Raw genomic sequence first — 17,415 nt, 5'->3', positions numbered from 1 at the left:
AGTAAATGTATCCCCTAGTCCAGAAGTTCCTAAATTCGGTGCTCAAGGCACCCTAACGGTCCAGGTTTTAAGGATAACCATGCTTGGGGTACAAGTCACTTAATTAGTACCTCAGTCTTTTGATTTAACCATCTGTGCTCAAACGTGGATATCTTTAAAACCTGGACCATTAGGGTGCCTTGAGGTCCAAGTTTGGGAACCTCTGCCCTAATCTCTTACATGCCGACCTGTTTGGACCAGAGTTTCTGTCAGGAGTAAATTCTTGTTATTAAGCTTGCAGATACTTTGAAGTGCTAAAGTCTAGGTGTTATATTTACTAAAGTGGAGATGTTGCCCATAGCAACCAATCAGATTCTACTTAACATTTAACTACCACCTTCTATAATATAATAGCTATAATCTGATTGGTTGCTATGGGCAACATCTCCACTTCTAAAAACTCTCACTTTAGTAAATTTACACCTATAGCTCACAATAATCATATTCAGCCCTTTCTGTAAGGGTGTTGTACTTCCTGAGCCAGGGGTTAGAAGAGAGATATTATGTTTAAGACAATACAATTTGTTGTCAACTTGCCGTTCATTTGCTTCTCATACATTGGGCCTGATTCAGAGCCGTTCGCTATTTGCGGTCGTTCGTTCAAAAACAAGGGGTGGCTATTCAAATGATCCGTTCGCAAATTGCAGTCTGTTCACACCTCTAAGTCTGAACGAGCGAGCAAAACATACGCTCGTTTATTTGATAAAAACGCCCCCTGGCCGCACGCACCATACGTCATGTCCGCTATTTATTAGATTAATCGAGTACATCGTACAGCGTATGAACTGCTCGCTATTCTTGTGGTTGGTGTTTTCAACCGCTATTTTGCGAGCAGTTCTGAGTTAAAAAAAAACAAATGACGTGGTCAATGACGCTGCTGTATTAATTATGCACTCCCTTAAAACGCCCGTTTTGACCTTTAAGCACGCCTGCGTTCGGATCTCCACTCCCCGTTTTCAAGCACCTTCCCCTGTTACCACCCACATACGCCTCATTCTGTCACTCAAAATAGCAGGCCCTCGCTATATTGCGTACCAACGATTTTCAGCCGCACTGACTGTTTCGCGCATGCGTACTAAAAACCGTACGCATGCGCAGATGTTCGAACATCGCTCGGAACGAGCGTACTGCCGCTAGCGAGTGGCTCTGAATGAGGGCCATTGTTTGCGATGCTGCCACCGTTTAAACAAATTCTTACAAACAATACTCTGACCAGATTTTTGAAAAGCTGAATAGTCATGTGTTTCCTACCAAATAATAAATAAATACAAAATAATCAGAGGTGTCATTCAGTTATTATTAAATGTAAGAGTGCTAATCAGCTTTTCAAAACCCCAAATACTCTGGATGGGTGTTTGCATGACATTCCCAGACCATAATGGTTTCTGTGTTAAAATAGATCTCCAGAATGCTTTCATTTCATTCCATATATCTAAACAGAAGGTTATGGTTTTGTTAGAAAGATCTACTGTATCAGTGTTCTGCCATGTTATTTTGCTTCTCAAACACACCTTATACAGTACATTATCCATTGGAACGAAAGTCACCTCACCTCTCCATCTGCATAAAGTCCAGCAAGTGGTATACTTGTACGATATGCTAAGAGCAAAAGTTATACAGCACAGGGACATAACCTTTTCTTTCTAAATAAAATTGTTCTTTACCACAAACAGCCGTAATAGCTCAGTCAGCAGAGCAACAGCCAGTACAGGCAACATCCCTAAGTTAGAACCGCTCCTTCCAGTACATGCTTATGGTAACGGCACCTGACTCCTGCAGAGAAATGGGAAGTACTACAGAGTTCAGCTTTGACTTTCTTGCAAAAGGCCACAATTTCTCTCAACGATTTAGTGGCAGCAACTGGGACAATGAAAGATCTCTCTTTTAACTGTGTACGTGATCACAGTTGCATGCAGAGATACGCCCCAAAAATAGTCGCAACGCACCTGCATTATCATTGCCACTCTGTCGGTGTCACTTTGCGAATAAATCCTTAATGCGAGCGACAACGGTAATGCAACTTGATGCATGTGCAGTGTGACTCATACACATGTGAAGAATACAGATAATCGCTTAACTGCGTAATCGCTCAATTGCATCCATCTCTGAATCAGGCTATGGGGTCTATTTATCAATCAGTGAAAAGTATGGAGAAGTGAACAAGTGGAGAAGTTGCCCATAGCAACCAATCAGCTTTCAAGTAGCATTAATCAAGTACAGTCTATAAAATAATAGGTAGGAGCTGATTAGTTGCTATGGGCAACTTCTCCACTGGTCCAGTTCTCCACATTTTTCACTGCTTGATAAATAGACCCCTAAATGTCAGTAGACTAAACCTCAGAGAGAGCGATAACAATATCCTATTGCGATGAAATACGTACGTGCTTTGGAAATGTACAATACAACGTTGACAATGGGGCACAATGTAGTATAAAATGATTGTGCACATTTAGAACACCTACCATGTCTCCTTTTTCACCTTTACCACCATCAAGCCCGTGTTCTCCCTGTCATAAAAAAACATAGTGTTAATGTATTTTATATAGTTATACTTGCAATACAATACTAAAATAATATAAATATATGAAAAATATACTGTAAAATCCATTTTATACTTGATGAGCAGAGATGTATTCTTACCACATTTATTTGAAGAATAGCGATGTCTATGCTGTAATAAAGCAGCCATGCATTTGTTAAGCAGTGATGTCACTTATGTCACATGACTCAGTTGAAATTTGGCTGCATCTCTAATTTGCTCCTTGAGTACAAAAACACACCATCGGTCACACTATCGATCTTCTGAGCAACTCTATGGTTGCTCAGGATGTCCGTGGGATCTAAGCTGGCGGGGCCAGTGCAACTCCGTACACAGACGCAGTTGCTGACTGTGACACGACCATTAAAATGCTCACAACACACTAGCCACTCCTGTTACCTCCCATAAACACACACACTGACTGTCATTTACTCTCAGTGCGACTCAGATGCATGCACAGCATCAGCAATATCACTCAGCTGTGCAGACATCGGCATATCGCCCACCTCTGAATCAGGCCCAGAATGCATAACTGAGAGAAAGCATAAACCACACCTGGGAATGAGGATGGCTTTATATGGTTATTCAACTCATTGGAGACTTACACTATAAATATATCCCACAGCAAGCTGTACATATTCACAGTTATATACATTTATCATAACATTCGTGTCTAGTAACTAACTCTGCATTGCCACTTACTACTAATACTGTAATTTTCCACTTTAGCTGCCTTTTTCCCATGGCTCAGTGATGTCTCTCGCACCCCTGGCCCCAAAATCGGGGCTAAAAGCCATTGTAAAGGGGAGGGGGTTGAGCAACAGGATCAGATGTTGAAATAGTAAATATTGCAGCTTTAAACCTTACATGACCAGTTATTTTTCTACCAAAAGATCATCACAAATGTATTTTCAAATGTATTAAAACAAAATATACCTAGCGGGTTACTTGCATCTAACCCCCTTTGTCCATATGTCTCCACTGCAATAGATCCCCCAGTGGCAGTAGATCCAAAGTGGCATTATCCCCCTCCCTAGTAGTAATAGATCCCCATTGGTATAACCACCAGCCACAAGTGTCCATAGATCTCCATTGTGACACTGCCCCCCCCCCCTGTGCCATGTGTCACAGGGACGTGCAGTCAGGGTAGGTGGGGGGGGTCTTACTCACTCCCCTACCATACTCCCTGTCATGCTCCAGAGTTTTGATATAAAAGCTGTGTTTTTATACATGTGTGCATCCCCAGCCATTGTCCTCACCGCACGTCACTGAATTGTGTCACCATGTATATACTCCCACATCTCCCCAGGGTCAAAACACCTTTATGTGGCATTAGCCAACCTACCAGCACTCCTACATCTCCCCTGTGACATTACCCAATTTCCCCCAGTGGCATTTTCCCTCTCCCTCACCATCTTGCAGAGTGCCGCTGAGCAGGTGTAAGGGGGGACTGATCATCAATCCCCTGCTGCAGCTGATTTTTAAGCTCTTCTCGTTTGTACTGGCAGATGTACTCCAAAGTACCATTTGCACTGAATTTTGGGGCACAAAATCAGAAGTGATGTTGGCGGTCAGTGACCATAACATCACTGTCATGGGGTCAGAGCAGCAGGGAGAAATCAGATTTCCTCTTTGAAGCCCTGCAGGGTTGGCGGGATTGTACAGTTGCATGGAATGTGACTATGTCAGGGTGTACCCAGGTGGCTGCAGTCACATCCTTAAAATCCCTCCAGAGTGAGCGCAGCTCACGCAAGTGCAGACCAGTGGCCACGCATACACATAAGCCCAGCTGGGTCTGAATCGGAGCCCATGTCCCGGTGTGTCCACAATAATATATATCTCCAAATATACATTGTAAATCACAGTAATAAGCAGAAATAAGGAATGGTAATATCCAGGGGTTTACGCAACTAACAATAAATAGACCCTTTAGACTGATCACCTAATCATATTATTTGTTGTACAAAGTTATGCAACACTCCATTACTAAGCATACATTTCAGAATGGACAGAAGTGACAAGTGTCATCTGTAGCATGATAGCAATGTTGATTTAGTACATTGCAGATAATGGGCCTGATTCATAGGTGCATGGTAACTGCACACATTGCCGATAGTCACACAGTTGGCCGATGTTGGAATTATTGCTCATGAAGAATGCGCCTCAATGGTTACCGCTGCGAGACGGAGAACAAATTTGACGCAAGAGTCGAGGATTGCAGTGTTGGCGTTCCTGGGAGATAAGTAGGGGGTGGTTAGGCAGACACTGGCATGTCACGTTGTAGCTGACAGTGGCTGCATCTGAAGAAGCAGTAGCGCTGACACAAGACGCCATGTTCAGATGGACAAAATGCATCTAATATAGGGCTGGTGAAAGCTTTGATGGTGCGACCGATGGTGCGTCTATAGATAAACATGGATGGATTAGCGCTGCTGCAAGTGGGCATCTCGATAAGTTCAGAATTGGTCTCGGCATTAGCACTTTGTCTACTTCTGAATCAGGCCCAATGTTCCATTTATGGGATATGTTTTGTATTTATCAAACAAATAAATAAACATGAGTTCCCTTTACACAAAGCATATAATCCGAGTGTGCAAACAAGGGTATAACATGAATATAAAATCCTCTAGGAAAGGTTAATAGAATGTGCCAAACATCACACTGATACAGTAGCATTTGTTACATGAGACTCAATTTATTGCCTTAGGGTGGCAGATTTTAAACTAGCAAATAGTTCTAGGCTTTCTAGCAGCTGTTATCATGGTCACATTATTCTCAGGTTTTGGTTGATACGAGTTCCTGGTACATTTAGCTGCTAAGATTTCAACTAAACTTGTTACGGCAGAGCTGAAAGGAAAATGTTATCAGGCTGATGCAGCATTTCCCACTCCCAATCTGAAATGTAAAGATTCCTGATGTCAGACTGTCCAAGGCTTTTTTGTAGCCATCAACAACCTCCACAGTCTGTACATCATTTTTATATAGTAAGCATACGTGATGTGTGTAGTGCGTATGGAGGAAATTACATAAAGGATTTTCGTTTGTTATATATACAATTGACCCACTGAATGGTAAGCGCTCTATCCTGCCATTTGTCTTAAAACAATCACACTGTATCTATACAGTAAGGGGTGTATTTACTAAAGTGTGGGTTTTTAGAAGTGAAGATGTTGCCCATAGCAACCAATCAGATTATAGCTATTATCTTCTAGAAAATCTAGAAGGTGCTCGATAAATGTTAAGTAGAATCTGATTTGCTATTATGGGCAACATCTCTACTTCTAAAAACCTGCACATTCGTAAATATACCCCTAAATTTGTATTGGTTATATGTAGGGATGTGCAGGCTCGGATAGGTTCGAGTTTGCACGTGGAGTTCGGATTTTTCCCTCCAAAAAAACGGAACTCAGAACGAGGCAAAACGTCATCTTACATGGACGAACATCATCATTCCTGGTCTTTTGTCCAGGAATGATGATGTTCGTCCATGTAAGATGACGTTTTGCCTCGTTCTGAGTTCCGTTTTTTTGGAGGGAAAAATCCGAACTCCACGTGCAAACTCGAACCTATCCGAGCCTGCACATCCCTAGTTATATGTAATCACATAATTTCTTCAGTAGCTATTAAATGTGGCATTCTAGATAAAGATATTAAGCTGTTAGTCATAAATACTCAGACGTTAGTCTCACCAGTTAATTTTTGTTTGTCACAGTCTTATTATGGAAGATAAATACCATGTCACCTCTGTCATTGTTCCATCTTTCTCTAGATAATCACATTGACCTAATTTCTGCTTCAGCAGGTGGATTTCTTAAACTCATTTACAGTTTGAAATCCTTTTTTTGGAAATGTTTAAAGACCTTTGACATTCTGTGTAGTAATTTTCAAAGCACTGACGTAATCTTTCATCTATTTTAGGATTCATAATGTGACAGAAAAATACCAGTTTTACAAGACCCTATACCCCTATCTGTATTCAAACAACCTCTGCGCTAAATCTGTGACCCCTATGCTGTAAAACTTGAAACTAAAAAGAAATAATACATTGAAGAACAAAGTAAGCATCTATAGATAGCAGGTAATATTTCAAAAAAGCTTTACATTATGGCTACAAAACTCTTGTCATGTTACCTTACACATATCAGAAAGATACAGTATTATAATGGATAGTATTATACTACTATTAAGGATGGAATATGTTAAATAATTTTCTTGTGCAGAATGAATTGTTCTATATATGTTCTGTGATGTAGGGGAAAGTAGCTTACATTTTCTATAATGGTTATAAATTGTAGTAACAGATGGCCCAAGCACAGTGTCAGAGAGTTATTGCGGCTATACTGGTAAATACTTTGTGTCACTATTTATTGGGAATGTGTTTAGATATAAGTAACACTAAAAACAGAGCTTCAAACTTTACATTATGTCATCTAGTAAATGTATTATGCTGTCTACAGATACAAAGGATGGCATCAAAAATTACCAATTTCACCTAATATACAATTGGTTGCAACTGCTTTTCCTATTAATTTTTGTAAATACCTGTTACCTGTACTATATTATTTACGATTAGAAATTCAGTTTGGACTATTAAAAATGAAAAATGTAATCACAGGTAACTGGTGCTGACTGCTATGTACCGGGTAAAATTGAGTCCGCAAAAGACCAAATTAAAATAGTGAAAAAGTGTCAGTCACTATTTCAGGTTTTCATGCCAAGTTATTACTTCTGAAAGTCAGGAAATCCTTGTTCGTGGTTGGCGGTGCACCAGGGAGTAGGGTACTAATATATAATAGGGGAGTGAGGCACAGATGTAGACCAAAAGCTAAACTCCTTGTTTGGTGCAGAACTGTTATAATATAACTCTTAATACGATTAAGACTAAAATCATTACAAGGACACATACAAATAACCACAACATATAAATTGTATCAGTATAAATTAGACATATAAATAAATACATTGGGGGTGATTCAATTCAGCGCGCTGTTTAGTCCGATTAAAGGAATTCTTCTTGCACCCTCCTGAGGGTGCGAGGAGAAATCCGAATACAGTGCCGGCCATGAGGCTGTGTTCCGGCTTAGCATGGCGCTAACTACCTCGCGGCTGGCACTTTAGTCGGGGAATGCCAGGTTAAGTAGAGAGGGTCCTGCATGATCGCACGTAGACCACCATATGCCTATGCCAGTTTGACAGGCAGAGGCATTCACAGGGCGATGTGGGAGTCAGGATTGTCCTCCTCCTGCATTTGCATATTTGCCTGTGTGTGGCTTTGCAATTCCATCCTCTGCTTGAATCAGGCCCTGTGTGCACTAGAAAAGTAGGACAAATAGTGACAACATCTAAGGTAGCAGGAACGTAAGAATAGGTTTGTTATTATGTCCCCTTTTTACAGATGACCACAGGAAGTCATCTGTTAGGTATGAAAGGGTGGTTATAACTTTTTTTCACCAGAAGAGGCCTGAATATTGCATGTTACAGTATGGCCCAAAAGTTCTTTAGGATCATAACACTTCCAATCCAAGAAAGATTTGCCTGAGGAGATTTTAGTATGCAGAATATAACTGATTACAAATATTTGTCCACTGACCAATTTTTGGGAGACTTGTTGATTGAGTATAAGCAGTCCTAATAAAGATACTTTCAATTTAATTTCCAGGTAGAAAGCTAAAGATTGTCTTTTGGTCATAGTTTAGTGACGAGCCTAGGGTGTTAATCAGCTACTTCAGTTTTTGAAGGAGCTTTGTAAATGAATTTATAGACTCCCTACCAGATAGTTGATGATGATGTCATCAGCTGACAGATGCATAGAGAATTGAAGAATCTGGAAGTACTATGAGTTTAGGCATTTTTTCCAACTCGCAAATTTACCAAAGACAAACTCGGGTGAGATGTCTCTCTTTTCACTGAAAAACTTGGATGAGATTGCAAACTCGAATAAACTCACCATCGGAAGTTCTTTTCTTGAAAAAGATACAACTCGGGAATTTACTAGTAAATGAGATTACAACCTCGGGTGTAATTGTAGCAAACTCGCAGCTAATTAGAAGTTTCAAATAGACCACCTCTTGATCTGCGAGATTGGCGGAAACATACACAGATCAGTGTGATTTGTGTATGTTTCTGCATGTAAACCTTATCTAAAGGGTTAATATTTAAAAAAAACGACGTAGAGTCCCCCCTGAAAAAGCATAATCAGCACCGGGCTGCTCAGCCAGCCCTGGTTCCCAAAAATACGGGGAGAAAAACTAGTAGGGTTACCCCGTATTTTAGTAATGAAAAGGCTGCTTGTTCGGGAGAGTTGAGTAGAGAAATCACAGCAAACTCAGGTGAGAAATCTCTGCCTAAACTTGCTACTTGTGTGAGAAATCTCAATCTACCTCACCATCGCCCAACTTGATCACAACTAAACTCACTTCTTGAGGTGCCTACACACTAGACGATATTTCACACGATTCGCCCTATTTCGACGCATCAGAGCAACAAATCGTGTAAAATATGTCCAAATCATGATTGTACACACATGATCATGATGTTGATGTATGTACCCACTGGTCGTACTCTACATAGCATCTTTACATCTTGCTTGCTGCAGGTAAGATTTGCCAATCTCATACACAATTTGGTGCAATAGATAGATTTTGTGCAAGATAGATCTTTAGTCAGATTGGACACTTTTTAGCACCATATCGTGTCCTGGAGAGCCTGGGAGCTACCGGGGAGAGTTCAAGGGAAATTGCTCACGATATCGCATCGTGAGCACATCGTCTAGTGTGTAGGCACCTTTAGTAAATTTGAGAGTTTCAGCAATGCAAATCGAGTTTAAAAAAAACAAACTCAATCAGACTCGATCCTTAGTAAATTTACCCCTAATAGTGTATTGATTTAGAGCAGGGATGGGGAACCCAGGCCCGGGGGCCGTATAAGGCCCACGGAATCATTTGGTCTGTCCTTCTGAGGTTTTTTCTGTTAGCCGCGTCTGGCTAGCAGGGTGCCTAGAATGGCACCCTGCAGCCAGAATCTATGCAGAAGTGGTGATTGGAGCGTCCTTAGGACAGTTCAGACTGTCACACCGCTACCCTTACAGCTCCTGAGGATGCTCTGGATATTGCTGTAATCACCGGCGATTGTGGCCCCGCCCCCATGTGACGTCACACAGAGGGACGTGGCCTGCACCAGGCCCACAAATAATGTTATATATATCAAAATGGCCCTCGGCAGAAAAAAGGTTCCCCACCCCTGATTTAGAGAGTAGTGTGATTACCAGTAAGAAATCAGGAAGTAATATTTCTCTTTCAGGATTTACAGTGCCTTGCAAAAGTATTCATATCCCTTTGCATTTTTCATTTTTTGTTGCCTCACAACGTGGAATTAAAATGGATTGTTTGAAGGTCTGCATCATTTCATTCACAGAACATGCCTAGAACTGTGAAGTTGTGTGTGTTTTTATATTGTGAATCAAACAACATTTAGGACAACATAACAGAAAACTTCAGCGTGCATAACTATTCACCCCCCTAAATGAGTACTTTGTCGAGCCACCTTTTGTGGTAATTAAAGCTGCAAGTCGCTTTGGATAAGTCTCTATGAGCTTGCCACATCTTGCCCCTGGGATTTTTGCCCATTCCTCAAGGCAAAACTTGTGAACAGCAATCTTCAAGTCTGACCACAGATTCTCAATTGGACTGAGATCTGGGCTTTGACTAGGCCATTCCAACACATTTAAATGTTTCCCCTTAAACCACTCGAGTGTTGGTTTAGCAGTATGCTTTGGGTCATTGTCCTGCTGGAAGGTGATCCTCCGTCCCAGTCTCAAATCACAGGAAGACTGAAACAGGTTTTGCTCAAGAATAACCCTGTATTTAGCACCATCCATCTTTCCCTCGACTCAGATCAGTTTCCCAGTCCCTGCTGCTGAAAAACATCCCCACAGCATGATGCTGCCACCACCATGTTTCACTGTAGGGATGGTGTTCTTGGGGTGATGGGATGTGTTGGGTTTGTGCCAGACATAGCGTTTTCTTTGGTGGCCGAAAAGCTCAATTTTAGTCTCATCTGACAAGAGCACCTTCCTCCATACATTTGGGGAGTCGCACACATGCCTTTTGGCAAACTCAAATCATGTCTTCTTATTTTTATCACTAAGTAATGTTTTTTTTCTGGCCACTCTTCCATAAAACCCAGCTTTATGGAGTGTACAGCTTATTGTGGTCACCAGGGCTGCCATCAGAAATTCTGGGGCCCGGAACTAACAAAATAGGCAGGGCCCCCGTCCCCTCCAGGGTATGAGGCAGAGTTGGGCAGAGTGGTGGATAATGTGGATGGAGCTATAGCAGGGGTTTTTCCTCAATTGGTGCATAAACCAGGGATGGCTAGGCATGGGGGAGGGGGTGGGGGATGGCAAAGGGCAGGTAACACTGGACAAGGGGGGGCACTTTGCTGGGAAGGGTGGACTGGGGTGGCAAAGGGCAGTGAAGGCTGGTTGGTCTAGGGGGGCAAAGGGCAGTAGGGGAGGGACAGAGAAGACAGGCAGGCTGGCCGGACATGGGGAGGGGGTGCAGGGAAGACAGGCTGGCTGGCTGGACTAGGAGCGGGGGTGCAGGGAAGACTGGCTGGACTTGGGGAGAGGGAAGGCAGGCTGGCTGGACTGGGGGTTAGGGTAGGCTGGCTGGACTGGGGAGTGGCAAGGCAAGGCATGCTAGCTGGCTGAACTCAGTGGGGGTGCAGGAAAGGTTGGGTGGACATGGGGAGGGGGCGCACGGAAGACAGGTTGGTTGGCTGGACTAGGAGGGGGGAACAAGGGAAGACTGGCTGGACTGGGGGAGAGGCAAGGCAGGCTGGCTGAACTGGTGGGGCGCAGGAAAGGCTGACTGGACATGGGGAGGGGGCACAGAGAAGACTAGCTGGACTGGAGGAGGGGCAAGGTAAGGTAGGCTGGGCGCAGGAAAGACTGGCTGGCTGGACTGGGGGGAACAATGCTGGCTGGACAAGAGAAGGGGGGGGCACAGGGCAGGGTAAACATACCTGCATTCTCCTGTCCTGAGAGAGATTGGGCCCGGTTAGCTGCGGTGAGGAATGCATCGGGCGGTAGGCAGGGAGAAAGAAAGAGCATCAGAGCTTTGGAATTCAAATGTGGAGTCGGACTGGAGCCGTCCGCCAGCATCCGTGCCGCTACAGCATTTCAAATACGGAGCCGGCCGCGAGCCAATCACAGCTCGCGGAACGGCAGCCAATCAGGAGGGGCCACTCCTGATTGGCTGATAAGGAGCTGCTGCTCCTAATAGGCTGCCATTCCACGAGCCAATCACAGCTCCCAGCCGGCTCCAGTACATAAAACATAGTTTAAATCCCACAGCGCAGATGCTATCTCCCTGGCCCCTGCCAGCCACCCGATGCATTCTTTGCCGCTGTCAGCTGGGCCTCCTATGTCTCCGTGCCTGGTACTAGAGTCCCGGCAGTCCCCCCTGATGGCGGCCCTGGTGGTCACATGCACAGATACACCAGTCTCTGCTGTGGAACTCTGCAGCTTCTTCAGGGTTACCTTTGGTCTCTGTGCTGCCTCTCTGATTAATGCTCTCCTTGCCCGGTCTGTGAGTTTTGGTGGGCGCCCTCTCTTGGCAGGTTTATTGTGGTACCATGTTCTTTCCATTTGATGATGATGGATTTGATGGTGCTCCGGGGGATCATCAAAGATTTGGATATTTTTTTATAACCCAACCCGGAATTATATCAACAACTTTGTCCCTGACTTGTTTGGAGAGCTCCTTGGTCTTCATGGTGTGATGCCTCTTGCTTAGTGGTGTTGCAGCCTCTGGGGCCTTTCAGAAATGGTGTGTTTATACTGACAGATCATGTGACACTTAAATTTCACACAGGTGGACTTCATTTCACTAATTATGTGACTTCTGAAGGTAATTGCTTGCTAGAACTTTTGAGGGGCTTCATAGCAAAGAGGGTGATATGCACATGCCAATTTTCAGAATTTTATTTATAAAGATTCTATTTTATATATATTTTTCTCATTTCACTTCACCAAATTAGACAATTTTGTGCAGATCCATCACATAAAATTCAGATTAAAAAATAAAATAAATTACAGGTTGTAATGTAACAAAAAGGTAAAGAGCCAAAGGGGTGAATACATTTGCAAGGCACTGTATGTATACAGAAGTGGATAATCTTTCTTATTGGCAATAGAGCTTCAGTATCAGTATAATATTTATCATACATTTCATTATTAGCACTACCTGCTTCTTAACCAAGATGGTAAATTGTATACTTTTTTCAATAGACCTGTCCACATCTAGCACCTATTTCAAACAATCAATAACATGAAGGAGATATTCACTTTTGGAAACTGTCCAAAGAGTGCAACAGCTTTTACAATCACCACTATATTATTTAATTCGGTTCTACACTGTCTGCATTAGATCTGATAACTAAGAAGCAGTAAGCCTGCTAGAATAGAAGGAATCCGGGAAATAAGCCTTCAGTACACAGGTAATGAAGCAGAAACTTAGGAGTAAACTTACTTCTCAGAGTGTTTAACCCTGAAATTGAGAAAGGCAACAATATTAAAAGCAAAACATGACAGGTTCTGCTTCTATCTGGATAATTCAGATGTAAACCCTGCTACTATACGTCTTCCTTTATCATAAAGTCACACAGAAGCACACAAATAATATTTAAAATACATTTAAAATAAATTGTCAACCTTATCATGGAAAGTTGAGTAGCAAATAATAATGTTGTGGAACTGACTGAGCTGTGAGGCATGAAGGAATAAATCAATGGTCATAATGCTACAAACTGCAGTGCGGTAATATGAATGAAGCACTGTATTCACACATCAGCTCCTGCATTGTATTCTGGGATTAATGAGGGGATGATGAGAGAGCAATTGTCTTCTTATTAACTTAATATCATTAGAGTAAAAACAGATTAAGAAGTTAGGAGCTCAATTTATATATTTAGGACAGTGTCCTGATGGTATTTCATACAGATTAAAACATTGGGAATGCAATTATCCTAATTACAGTGACATTTGATATATATTAATTTCAAAGATTGCTTTTACTTATTCTGTAAGGTTCAAATTCAAAGGGATGAAAGATTATTTTGGTCAATTGCTCAATGTAACAGATGAAAATTCTGTAAATGAAGCCTCAGTATGTTTCATCATTTCCCCATCCAGCTATCACTTTACATATCTCCTAGCAGAGAACTATTATCAGTTACCATCTGCGAAATATTTCCTTTTCCTTTCACTGCTGGCTATAAAATACAGTGCACACCTACAGGACACCCTTGTTACATATAAGCAGGGCTGCCATCAGAAATCATGGGACCCGGTACCAATGAAAAAGGCAGGGCCCCCCCACCTCCTTGGTTCAGCCAGCACTTAGCAGCCTCAGCTGTCCTCTATGAGGGTGATAAATGAGCAATTAACTCTGCATGCCGACGGCCGGGCCCCTCAGCTGTCCGGGCCCGGTACAGGAGTACTGATTGCCCCCCCCCTAATGGCGGCCCTGCATATAACAAAGATACTTTGTACCTATAATATTATGCTGTGATCATCATTTACAATGCACTGAGATGTCCTGTCACAGGACTCCTGTGCCCTTATACAGTACAGTTTTTATTGCCATTAGTTCACTAGTTATGTATATCGTTTATATCTGATATGATTTGATAAATGATCATTTATTACAAAAGCCAAAAATGAAAGGGCTTCAAGCACACACAACTAAATATTATTCTTATGTGGGATAACTTCGCAGCATTTGAATGCATATTTTCTAGCTTCCTTACCAACACACGCTAATGTCAGGGGAATTGCTCCTGTCCTGTGATGCCGCTTTAAATATATTGCATACAGTGAAGTTGTGGCTAAGAAGTGTTGTGTCTGTAGTTACACATAACAGGTATGCAGCTTATATGTATGTACTGTGTGTTCTGTGGGGGAGGTGCATCAAAACTTGAAGAGAGATAAAGTGGAGTGACATAAAGTACCAACCAATCAGCTTCTAACTTTAATTTTTCAAACAGCCTGTAAAATGACAGAAACTAATTGGTTTGTATCTCTCTCTACTTTATCTGTCTCCAAGGTTTGATACATCTCCCCCATGCATTTTAAGGAGCTCCATTACAGCCGATCGCATTGCCCTGACCATGTGCTGTTGAAAGTCTAAACCTCTTCAGGATGCCAATACTGCTAATAAACTGTTATACAACATCCGGATGCTCAGACACTGGGAAATTTGAGGACTGACAAGCTGACACACATGGAAAAAATACTTTGTGTTGTAGGAACTTTGAGATTATGAAGGAGAGCTAGATATTTTTTCAGGTAAGTATATTGTTACACAAAGCTAGGCAAGATAACAAGTTTATGCTATAGGTACACACATATAGAACTTGTTCTAAATGGAAATAAGCCTAACTATTGATAAATATACAATATAAACATTATCTGCTGTAGAGTAAAACATTAGGTGTTTACAGATTTGCTTTCTTGCATTCTGTAAATAATTACACCAAAACAGGATGGTATAGGGCCCCATTTAAAAACAAATTTTATTACTAGCAGTATATTTAGTTTAGTATCACAGTGATGCTAATGAATATGCCACTAATATTTAACAATACTTAAGCCTCCGGCGAGGTCCAGCGATGTACCCCTCCTCGGTGCCATCCCTGCCAGCATGCACATGCACCTGACACTTCTTCCTGGTGGGGACACAGCTGAAGCAGGAAAGGCTGTTGCCTCATCCCCGTAAAGCTCTCACCATCTATAGGTGGCGATCATGGCGTAAGTGGTACAGTGACAAACAAAGGTAATCTTACTTTACAGCTGTTTGTTAAATATGGAAAGAAGGACATAACCCCTTTAGCACTCGCTAAAGGGGTTATGTCTCATTGTTAAAAAGGGGCCCACAGTGTTTCAGCATAAAATCACTTCCTCTTGTGGTTGCAGCCTGAACCAATTGTTTTTGTCAGGGACAAATCATGGTAAGGAACCTTACAGAGTGATTCTGAATGAGCAGCTCATTATCATTTCACATACAGATAAATTTCACATACAATATTGGCAGCTATATTGCACATACCACATTGCCATCTATAATATATATATATATATATATATATATATATATATATATATATACTAGCTGATGTACCCTGTTTCACCCAGGTAGACCTTAGTTATTTACTGTTCCCATTTCCACCTCACCTTTCCTTCACATTAATCCTTCACCTCTATAGCAATGCTTTACTGCTATAGTGAGACAATGCCTTCCCTCACCTGTGTACTAACACATTCCACTCCCTCACTTCTGTAGTAACACCTTTCTCTCCCTCGCCCATGTTGTAAAACATTCAACATTCCCCTCCTTTCCCTGTGTAGAAATATAATCCCTCCCTCACACCTTTAATAACACATTGCCCTCTCTCACACGTGTTATAACTTTTTCCCTCCCTCACCTCTGGAGTAACACATTCCCCTCCCACACCTCTGTAGTAACACATTACCCCCACTCACCCATGTAGTAACACATTCCCCTTTCTCACCTTTGTAGTAATACATTACCTCTGCTCACCCCTGCAGTAACACATTACCCTCCATCGCTCATGTTGTAACACATTCCCTTCCTTCATCCTGTAGTAGCACATTTGACATTCCCGTCCATCACATGTGTAGTAACACATTTTCCTCTGTTACCTCTGTAGCACATTACCTTCCTTCACTTATCAAATGGGGGAGCCACACCAACTGCCAGTGATGTTTGGCAGCACTTGGGATGGCAGTTGGTGTTTGAATATGATCTGTGCTACAGCTACAATGAGACAGTCAGACTAAAAAATTGCACATGGGGGGGAAACATTTTAGCCCTCTTCACCCCCTTAGGAGTCAAATTTCAAAAACTCCCTTCTTAGTGGGCACCTACGTCATGGAAGGAATATAATCCCCGTTCGTGCCCTTATATTAAAGCTGAATCGTATAAACAGAATTTTCCCATAGATAATTACTGAAAGGGGGGCATGGTGTTTAAGGGGCATGAAGGGGTAAAACTGTCGCTCGGTGCTGCATGTCAAATTTCAGGGTAAAAAAATTATAAAATACAGTAGTATTTGGGAACAATCTAAAGTTTAAACTGTCAGTTTTTTTCTGCCACTTTCAGTTAGGACCACGTTTCTGCTATAGTCTATGGGGGATTTTTGGGAAGGCATAACTCAGGGCAGAGGATGAATTAAGACTTGGGGTTTTAGTAGGTAATTCTTGTTCCAGTGTAAGTGCTTTTGGGATTCAGGTAATTAAAAAAGTTACAGTTTTAAAGCTTTTACCCACAATGCCCCATTATATAGATAGGGAATGTCAACTTGCTGTGCATGCTCAGAAGGTGTCTCCTGCAGGGGTGTACAATGGCTTCACCTGGGTGCACTAAGACGACTGGCGTTAGTGGCGGCAGGACCTGGCTGAGATAGTGGCCGTTAGTGGTGGTGAGACCCGGTGGAGGTAGTGGACGTTAGCGGTGGCGGAACCCAGCAGCTTTGTGGGTGTTAGTGGCGGAAGGACCCGGGGGAGGTAGCTGCCATGGTGGCAGGCCTGGATCTGAGAGGATGCAGTTCCTGCCAGCCATTCTGCAGAGTTCAGCAGCAATGCTAATTTCACAAATGGCACCTTAGCTGCATTTTTTAAATAGAAGATGGCCACCGCAAGCCAATCACCGGTCACGACGTCATTGCCCCACCCCCTTGGCTGGCTTATATAAGCCAGCGCAAGGCAGCGGTATAGCAGTCTGGTAGCGGTATAGCAGCGGGGAGTGAGCAAAGAA

General features: G+C 42.4%; 1 protein-coding gene across 6 annotated transcripts in view; it reads right to left on the bottom strand.

Moving 5' to 3' along the window:
* The window catches only part of COL19A1 (collagen type XIX alpha 1 chain), a 762,134-nt gene that overhangs the window by 472,278 nt on the left and 272,441 nt on the right, over positions 1 to 17,415 (bottom strand). For all 6 annotated transcript variants that reach the window (XR_015878306.1, XM_088471134.1, XM_088471139.1 and 3 more), the window contains exon 12: positions 2,502 to 2,546. Coding sequence is in view for 5 of the 6 variants with exons in the window: in XM_088471134.1 (XP_088327260.1) it covers positions 2,502 to 2,546 (45 nt within the window). In the remaining variant the exon portion in view is untranslated. The remainder of the gene's footprint in view (positions 1 to 2,501; positions 2,547 to 17,415) is intronic.

The sequence above is a fragment of the Taudactylus pleione genome, unplaced genomic scaffold, assembly GCF_031769625.1.
Source record: "Taudactylus pleione unplaced genomic scaffold, aTauple2 ptg000015l, whole genome shotgun sequence".
Classification (NCBI taxonomy): Eukaryota; Metazoa; Chordata; class Amphibia; order Anura; family Myobatrachidae; genus Taudactylus; species Taudactylus pleione.
This window is presented reverse-complemented; position numbering and strand designations above follow the sequence as displayed.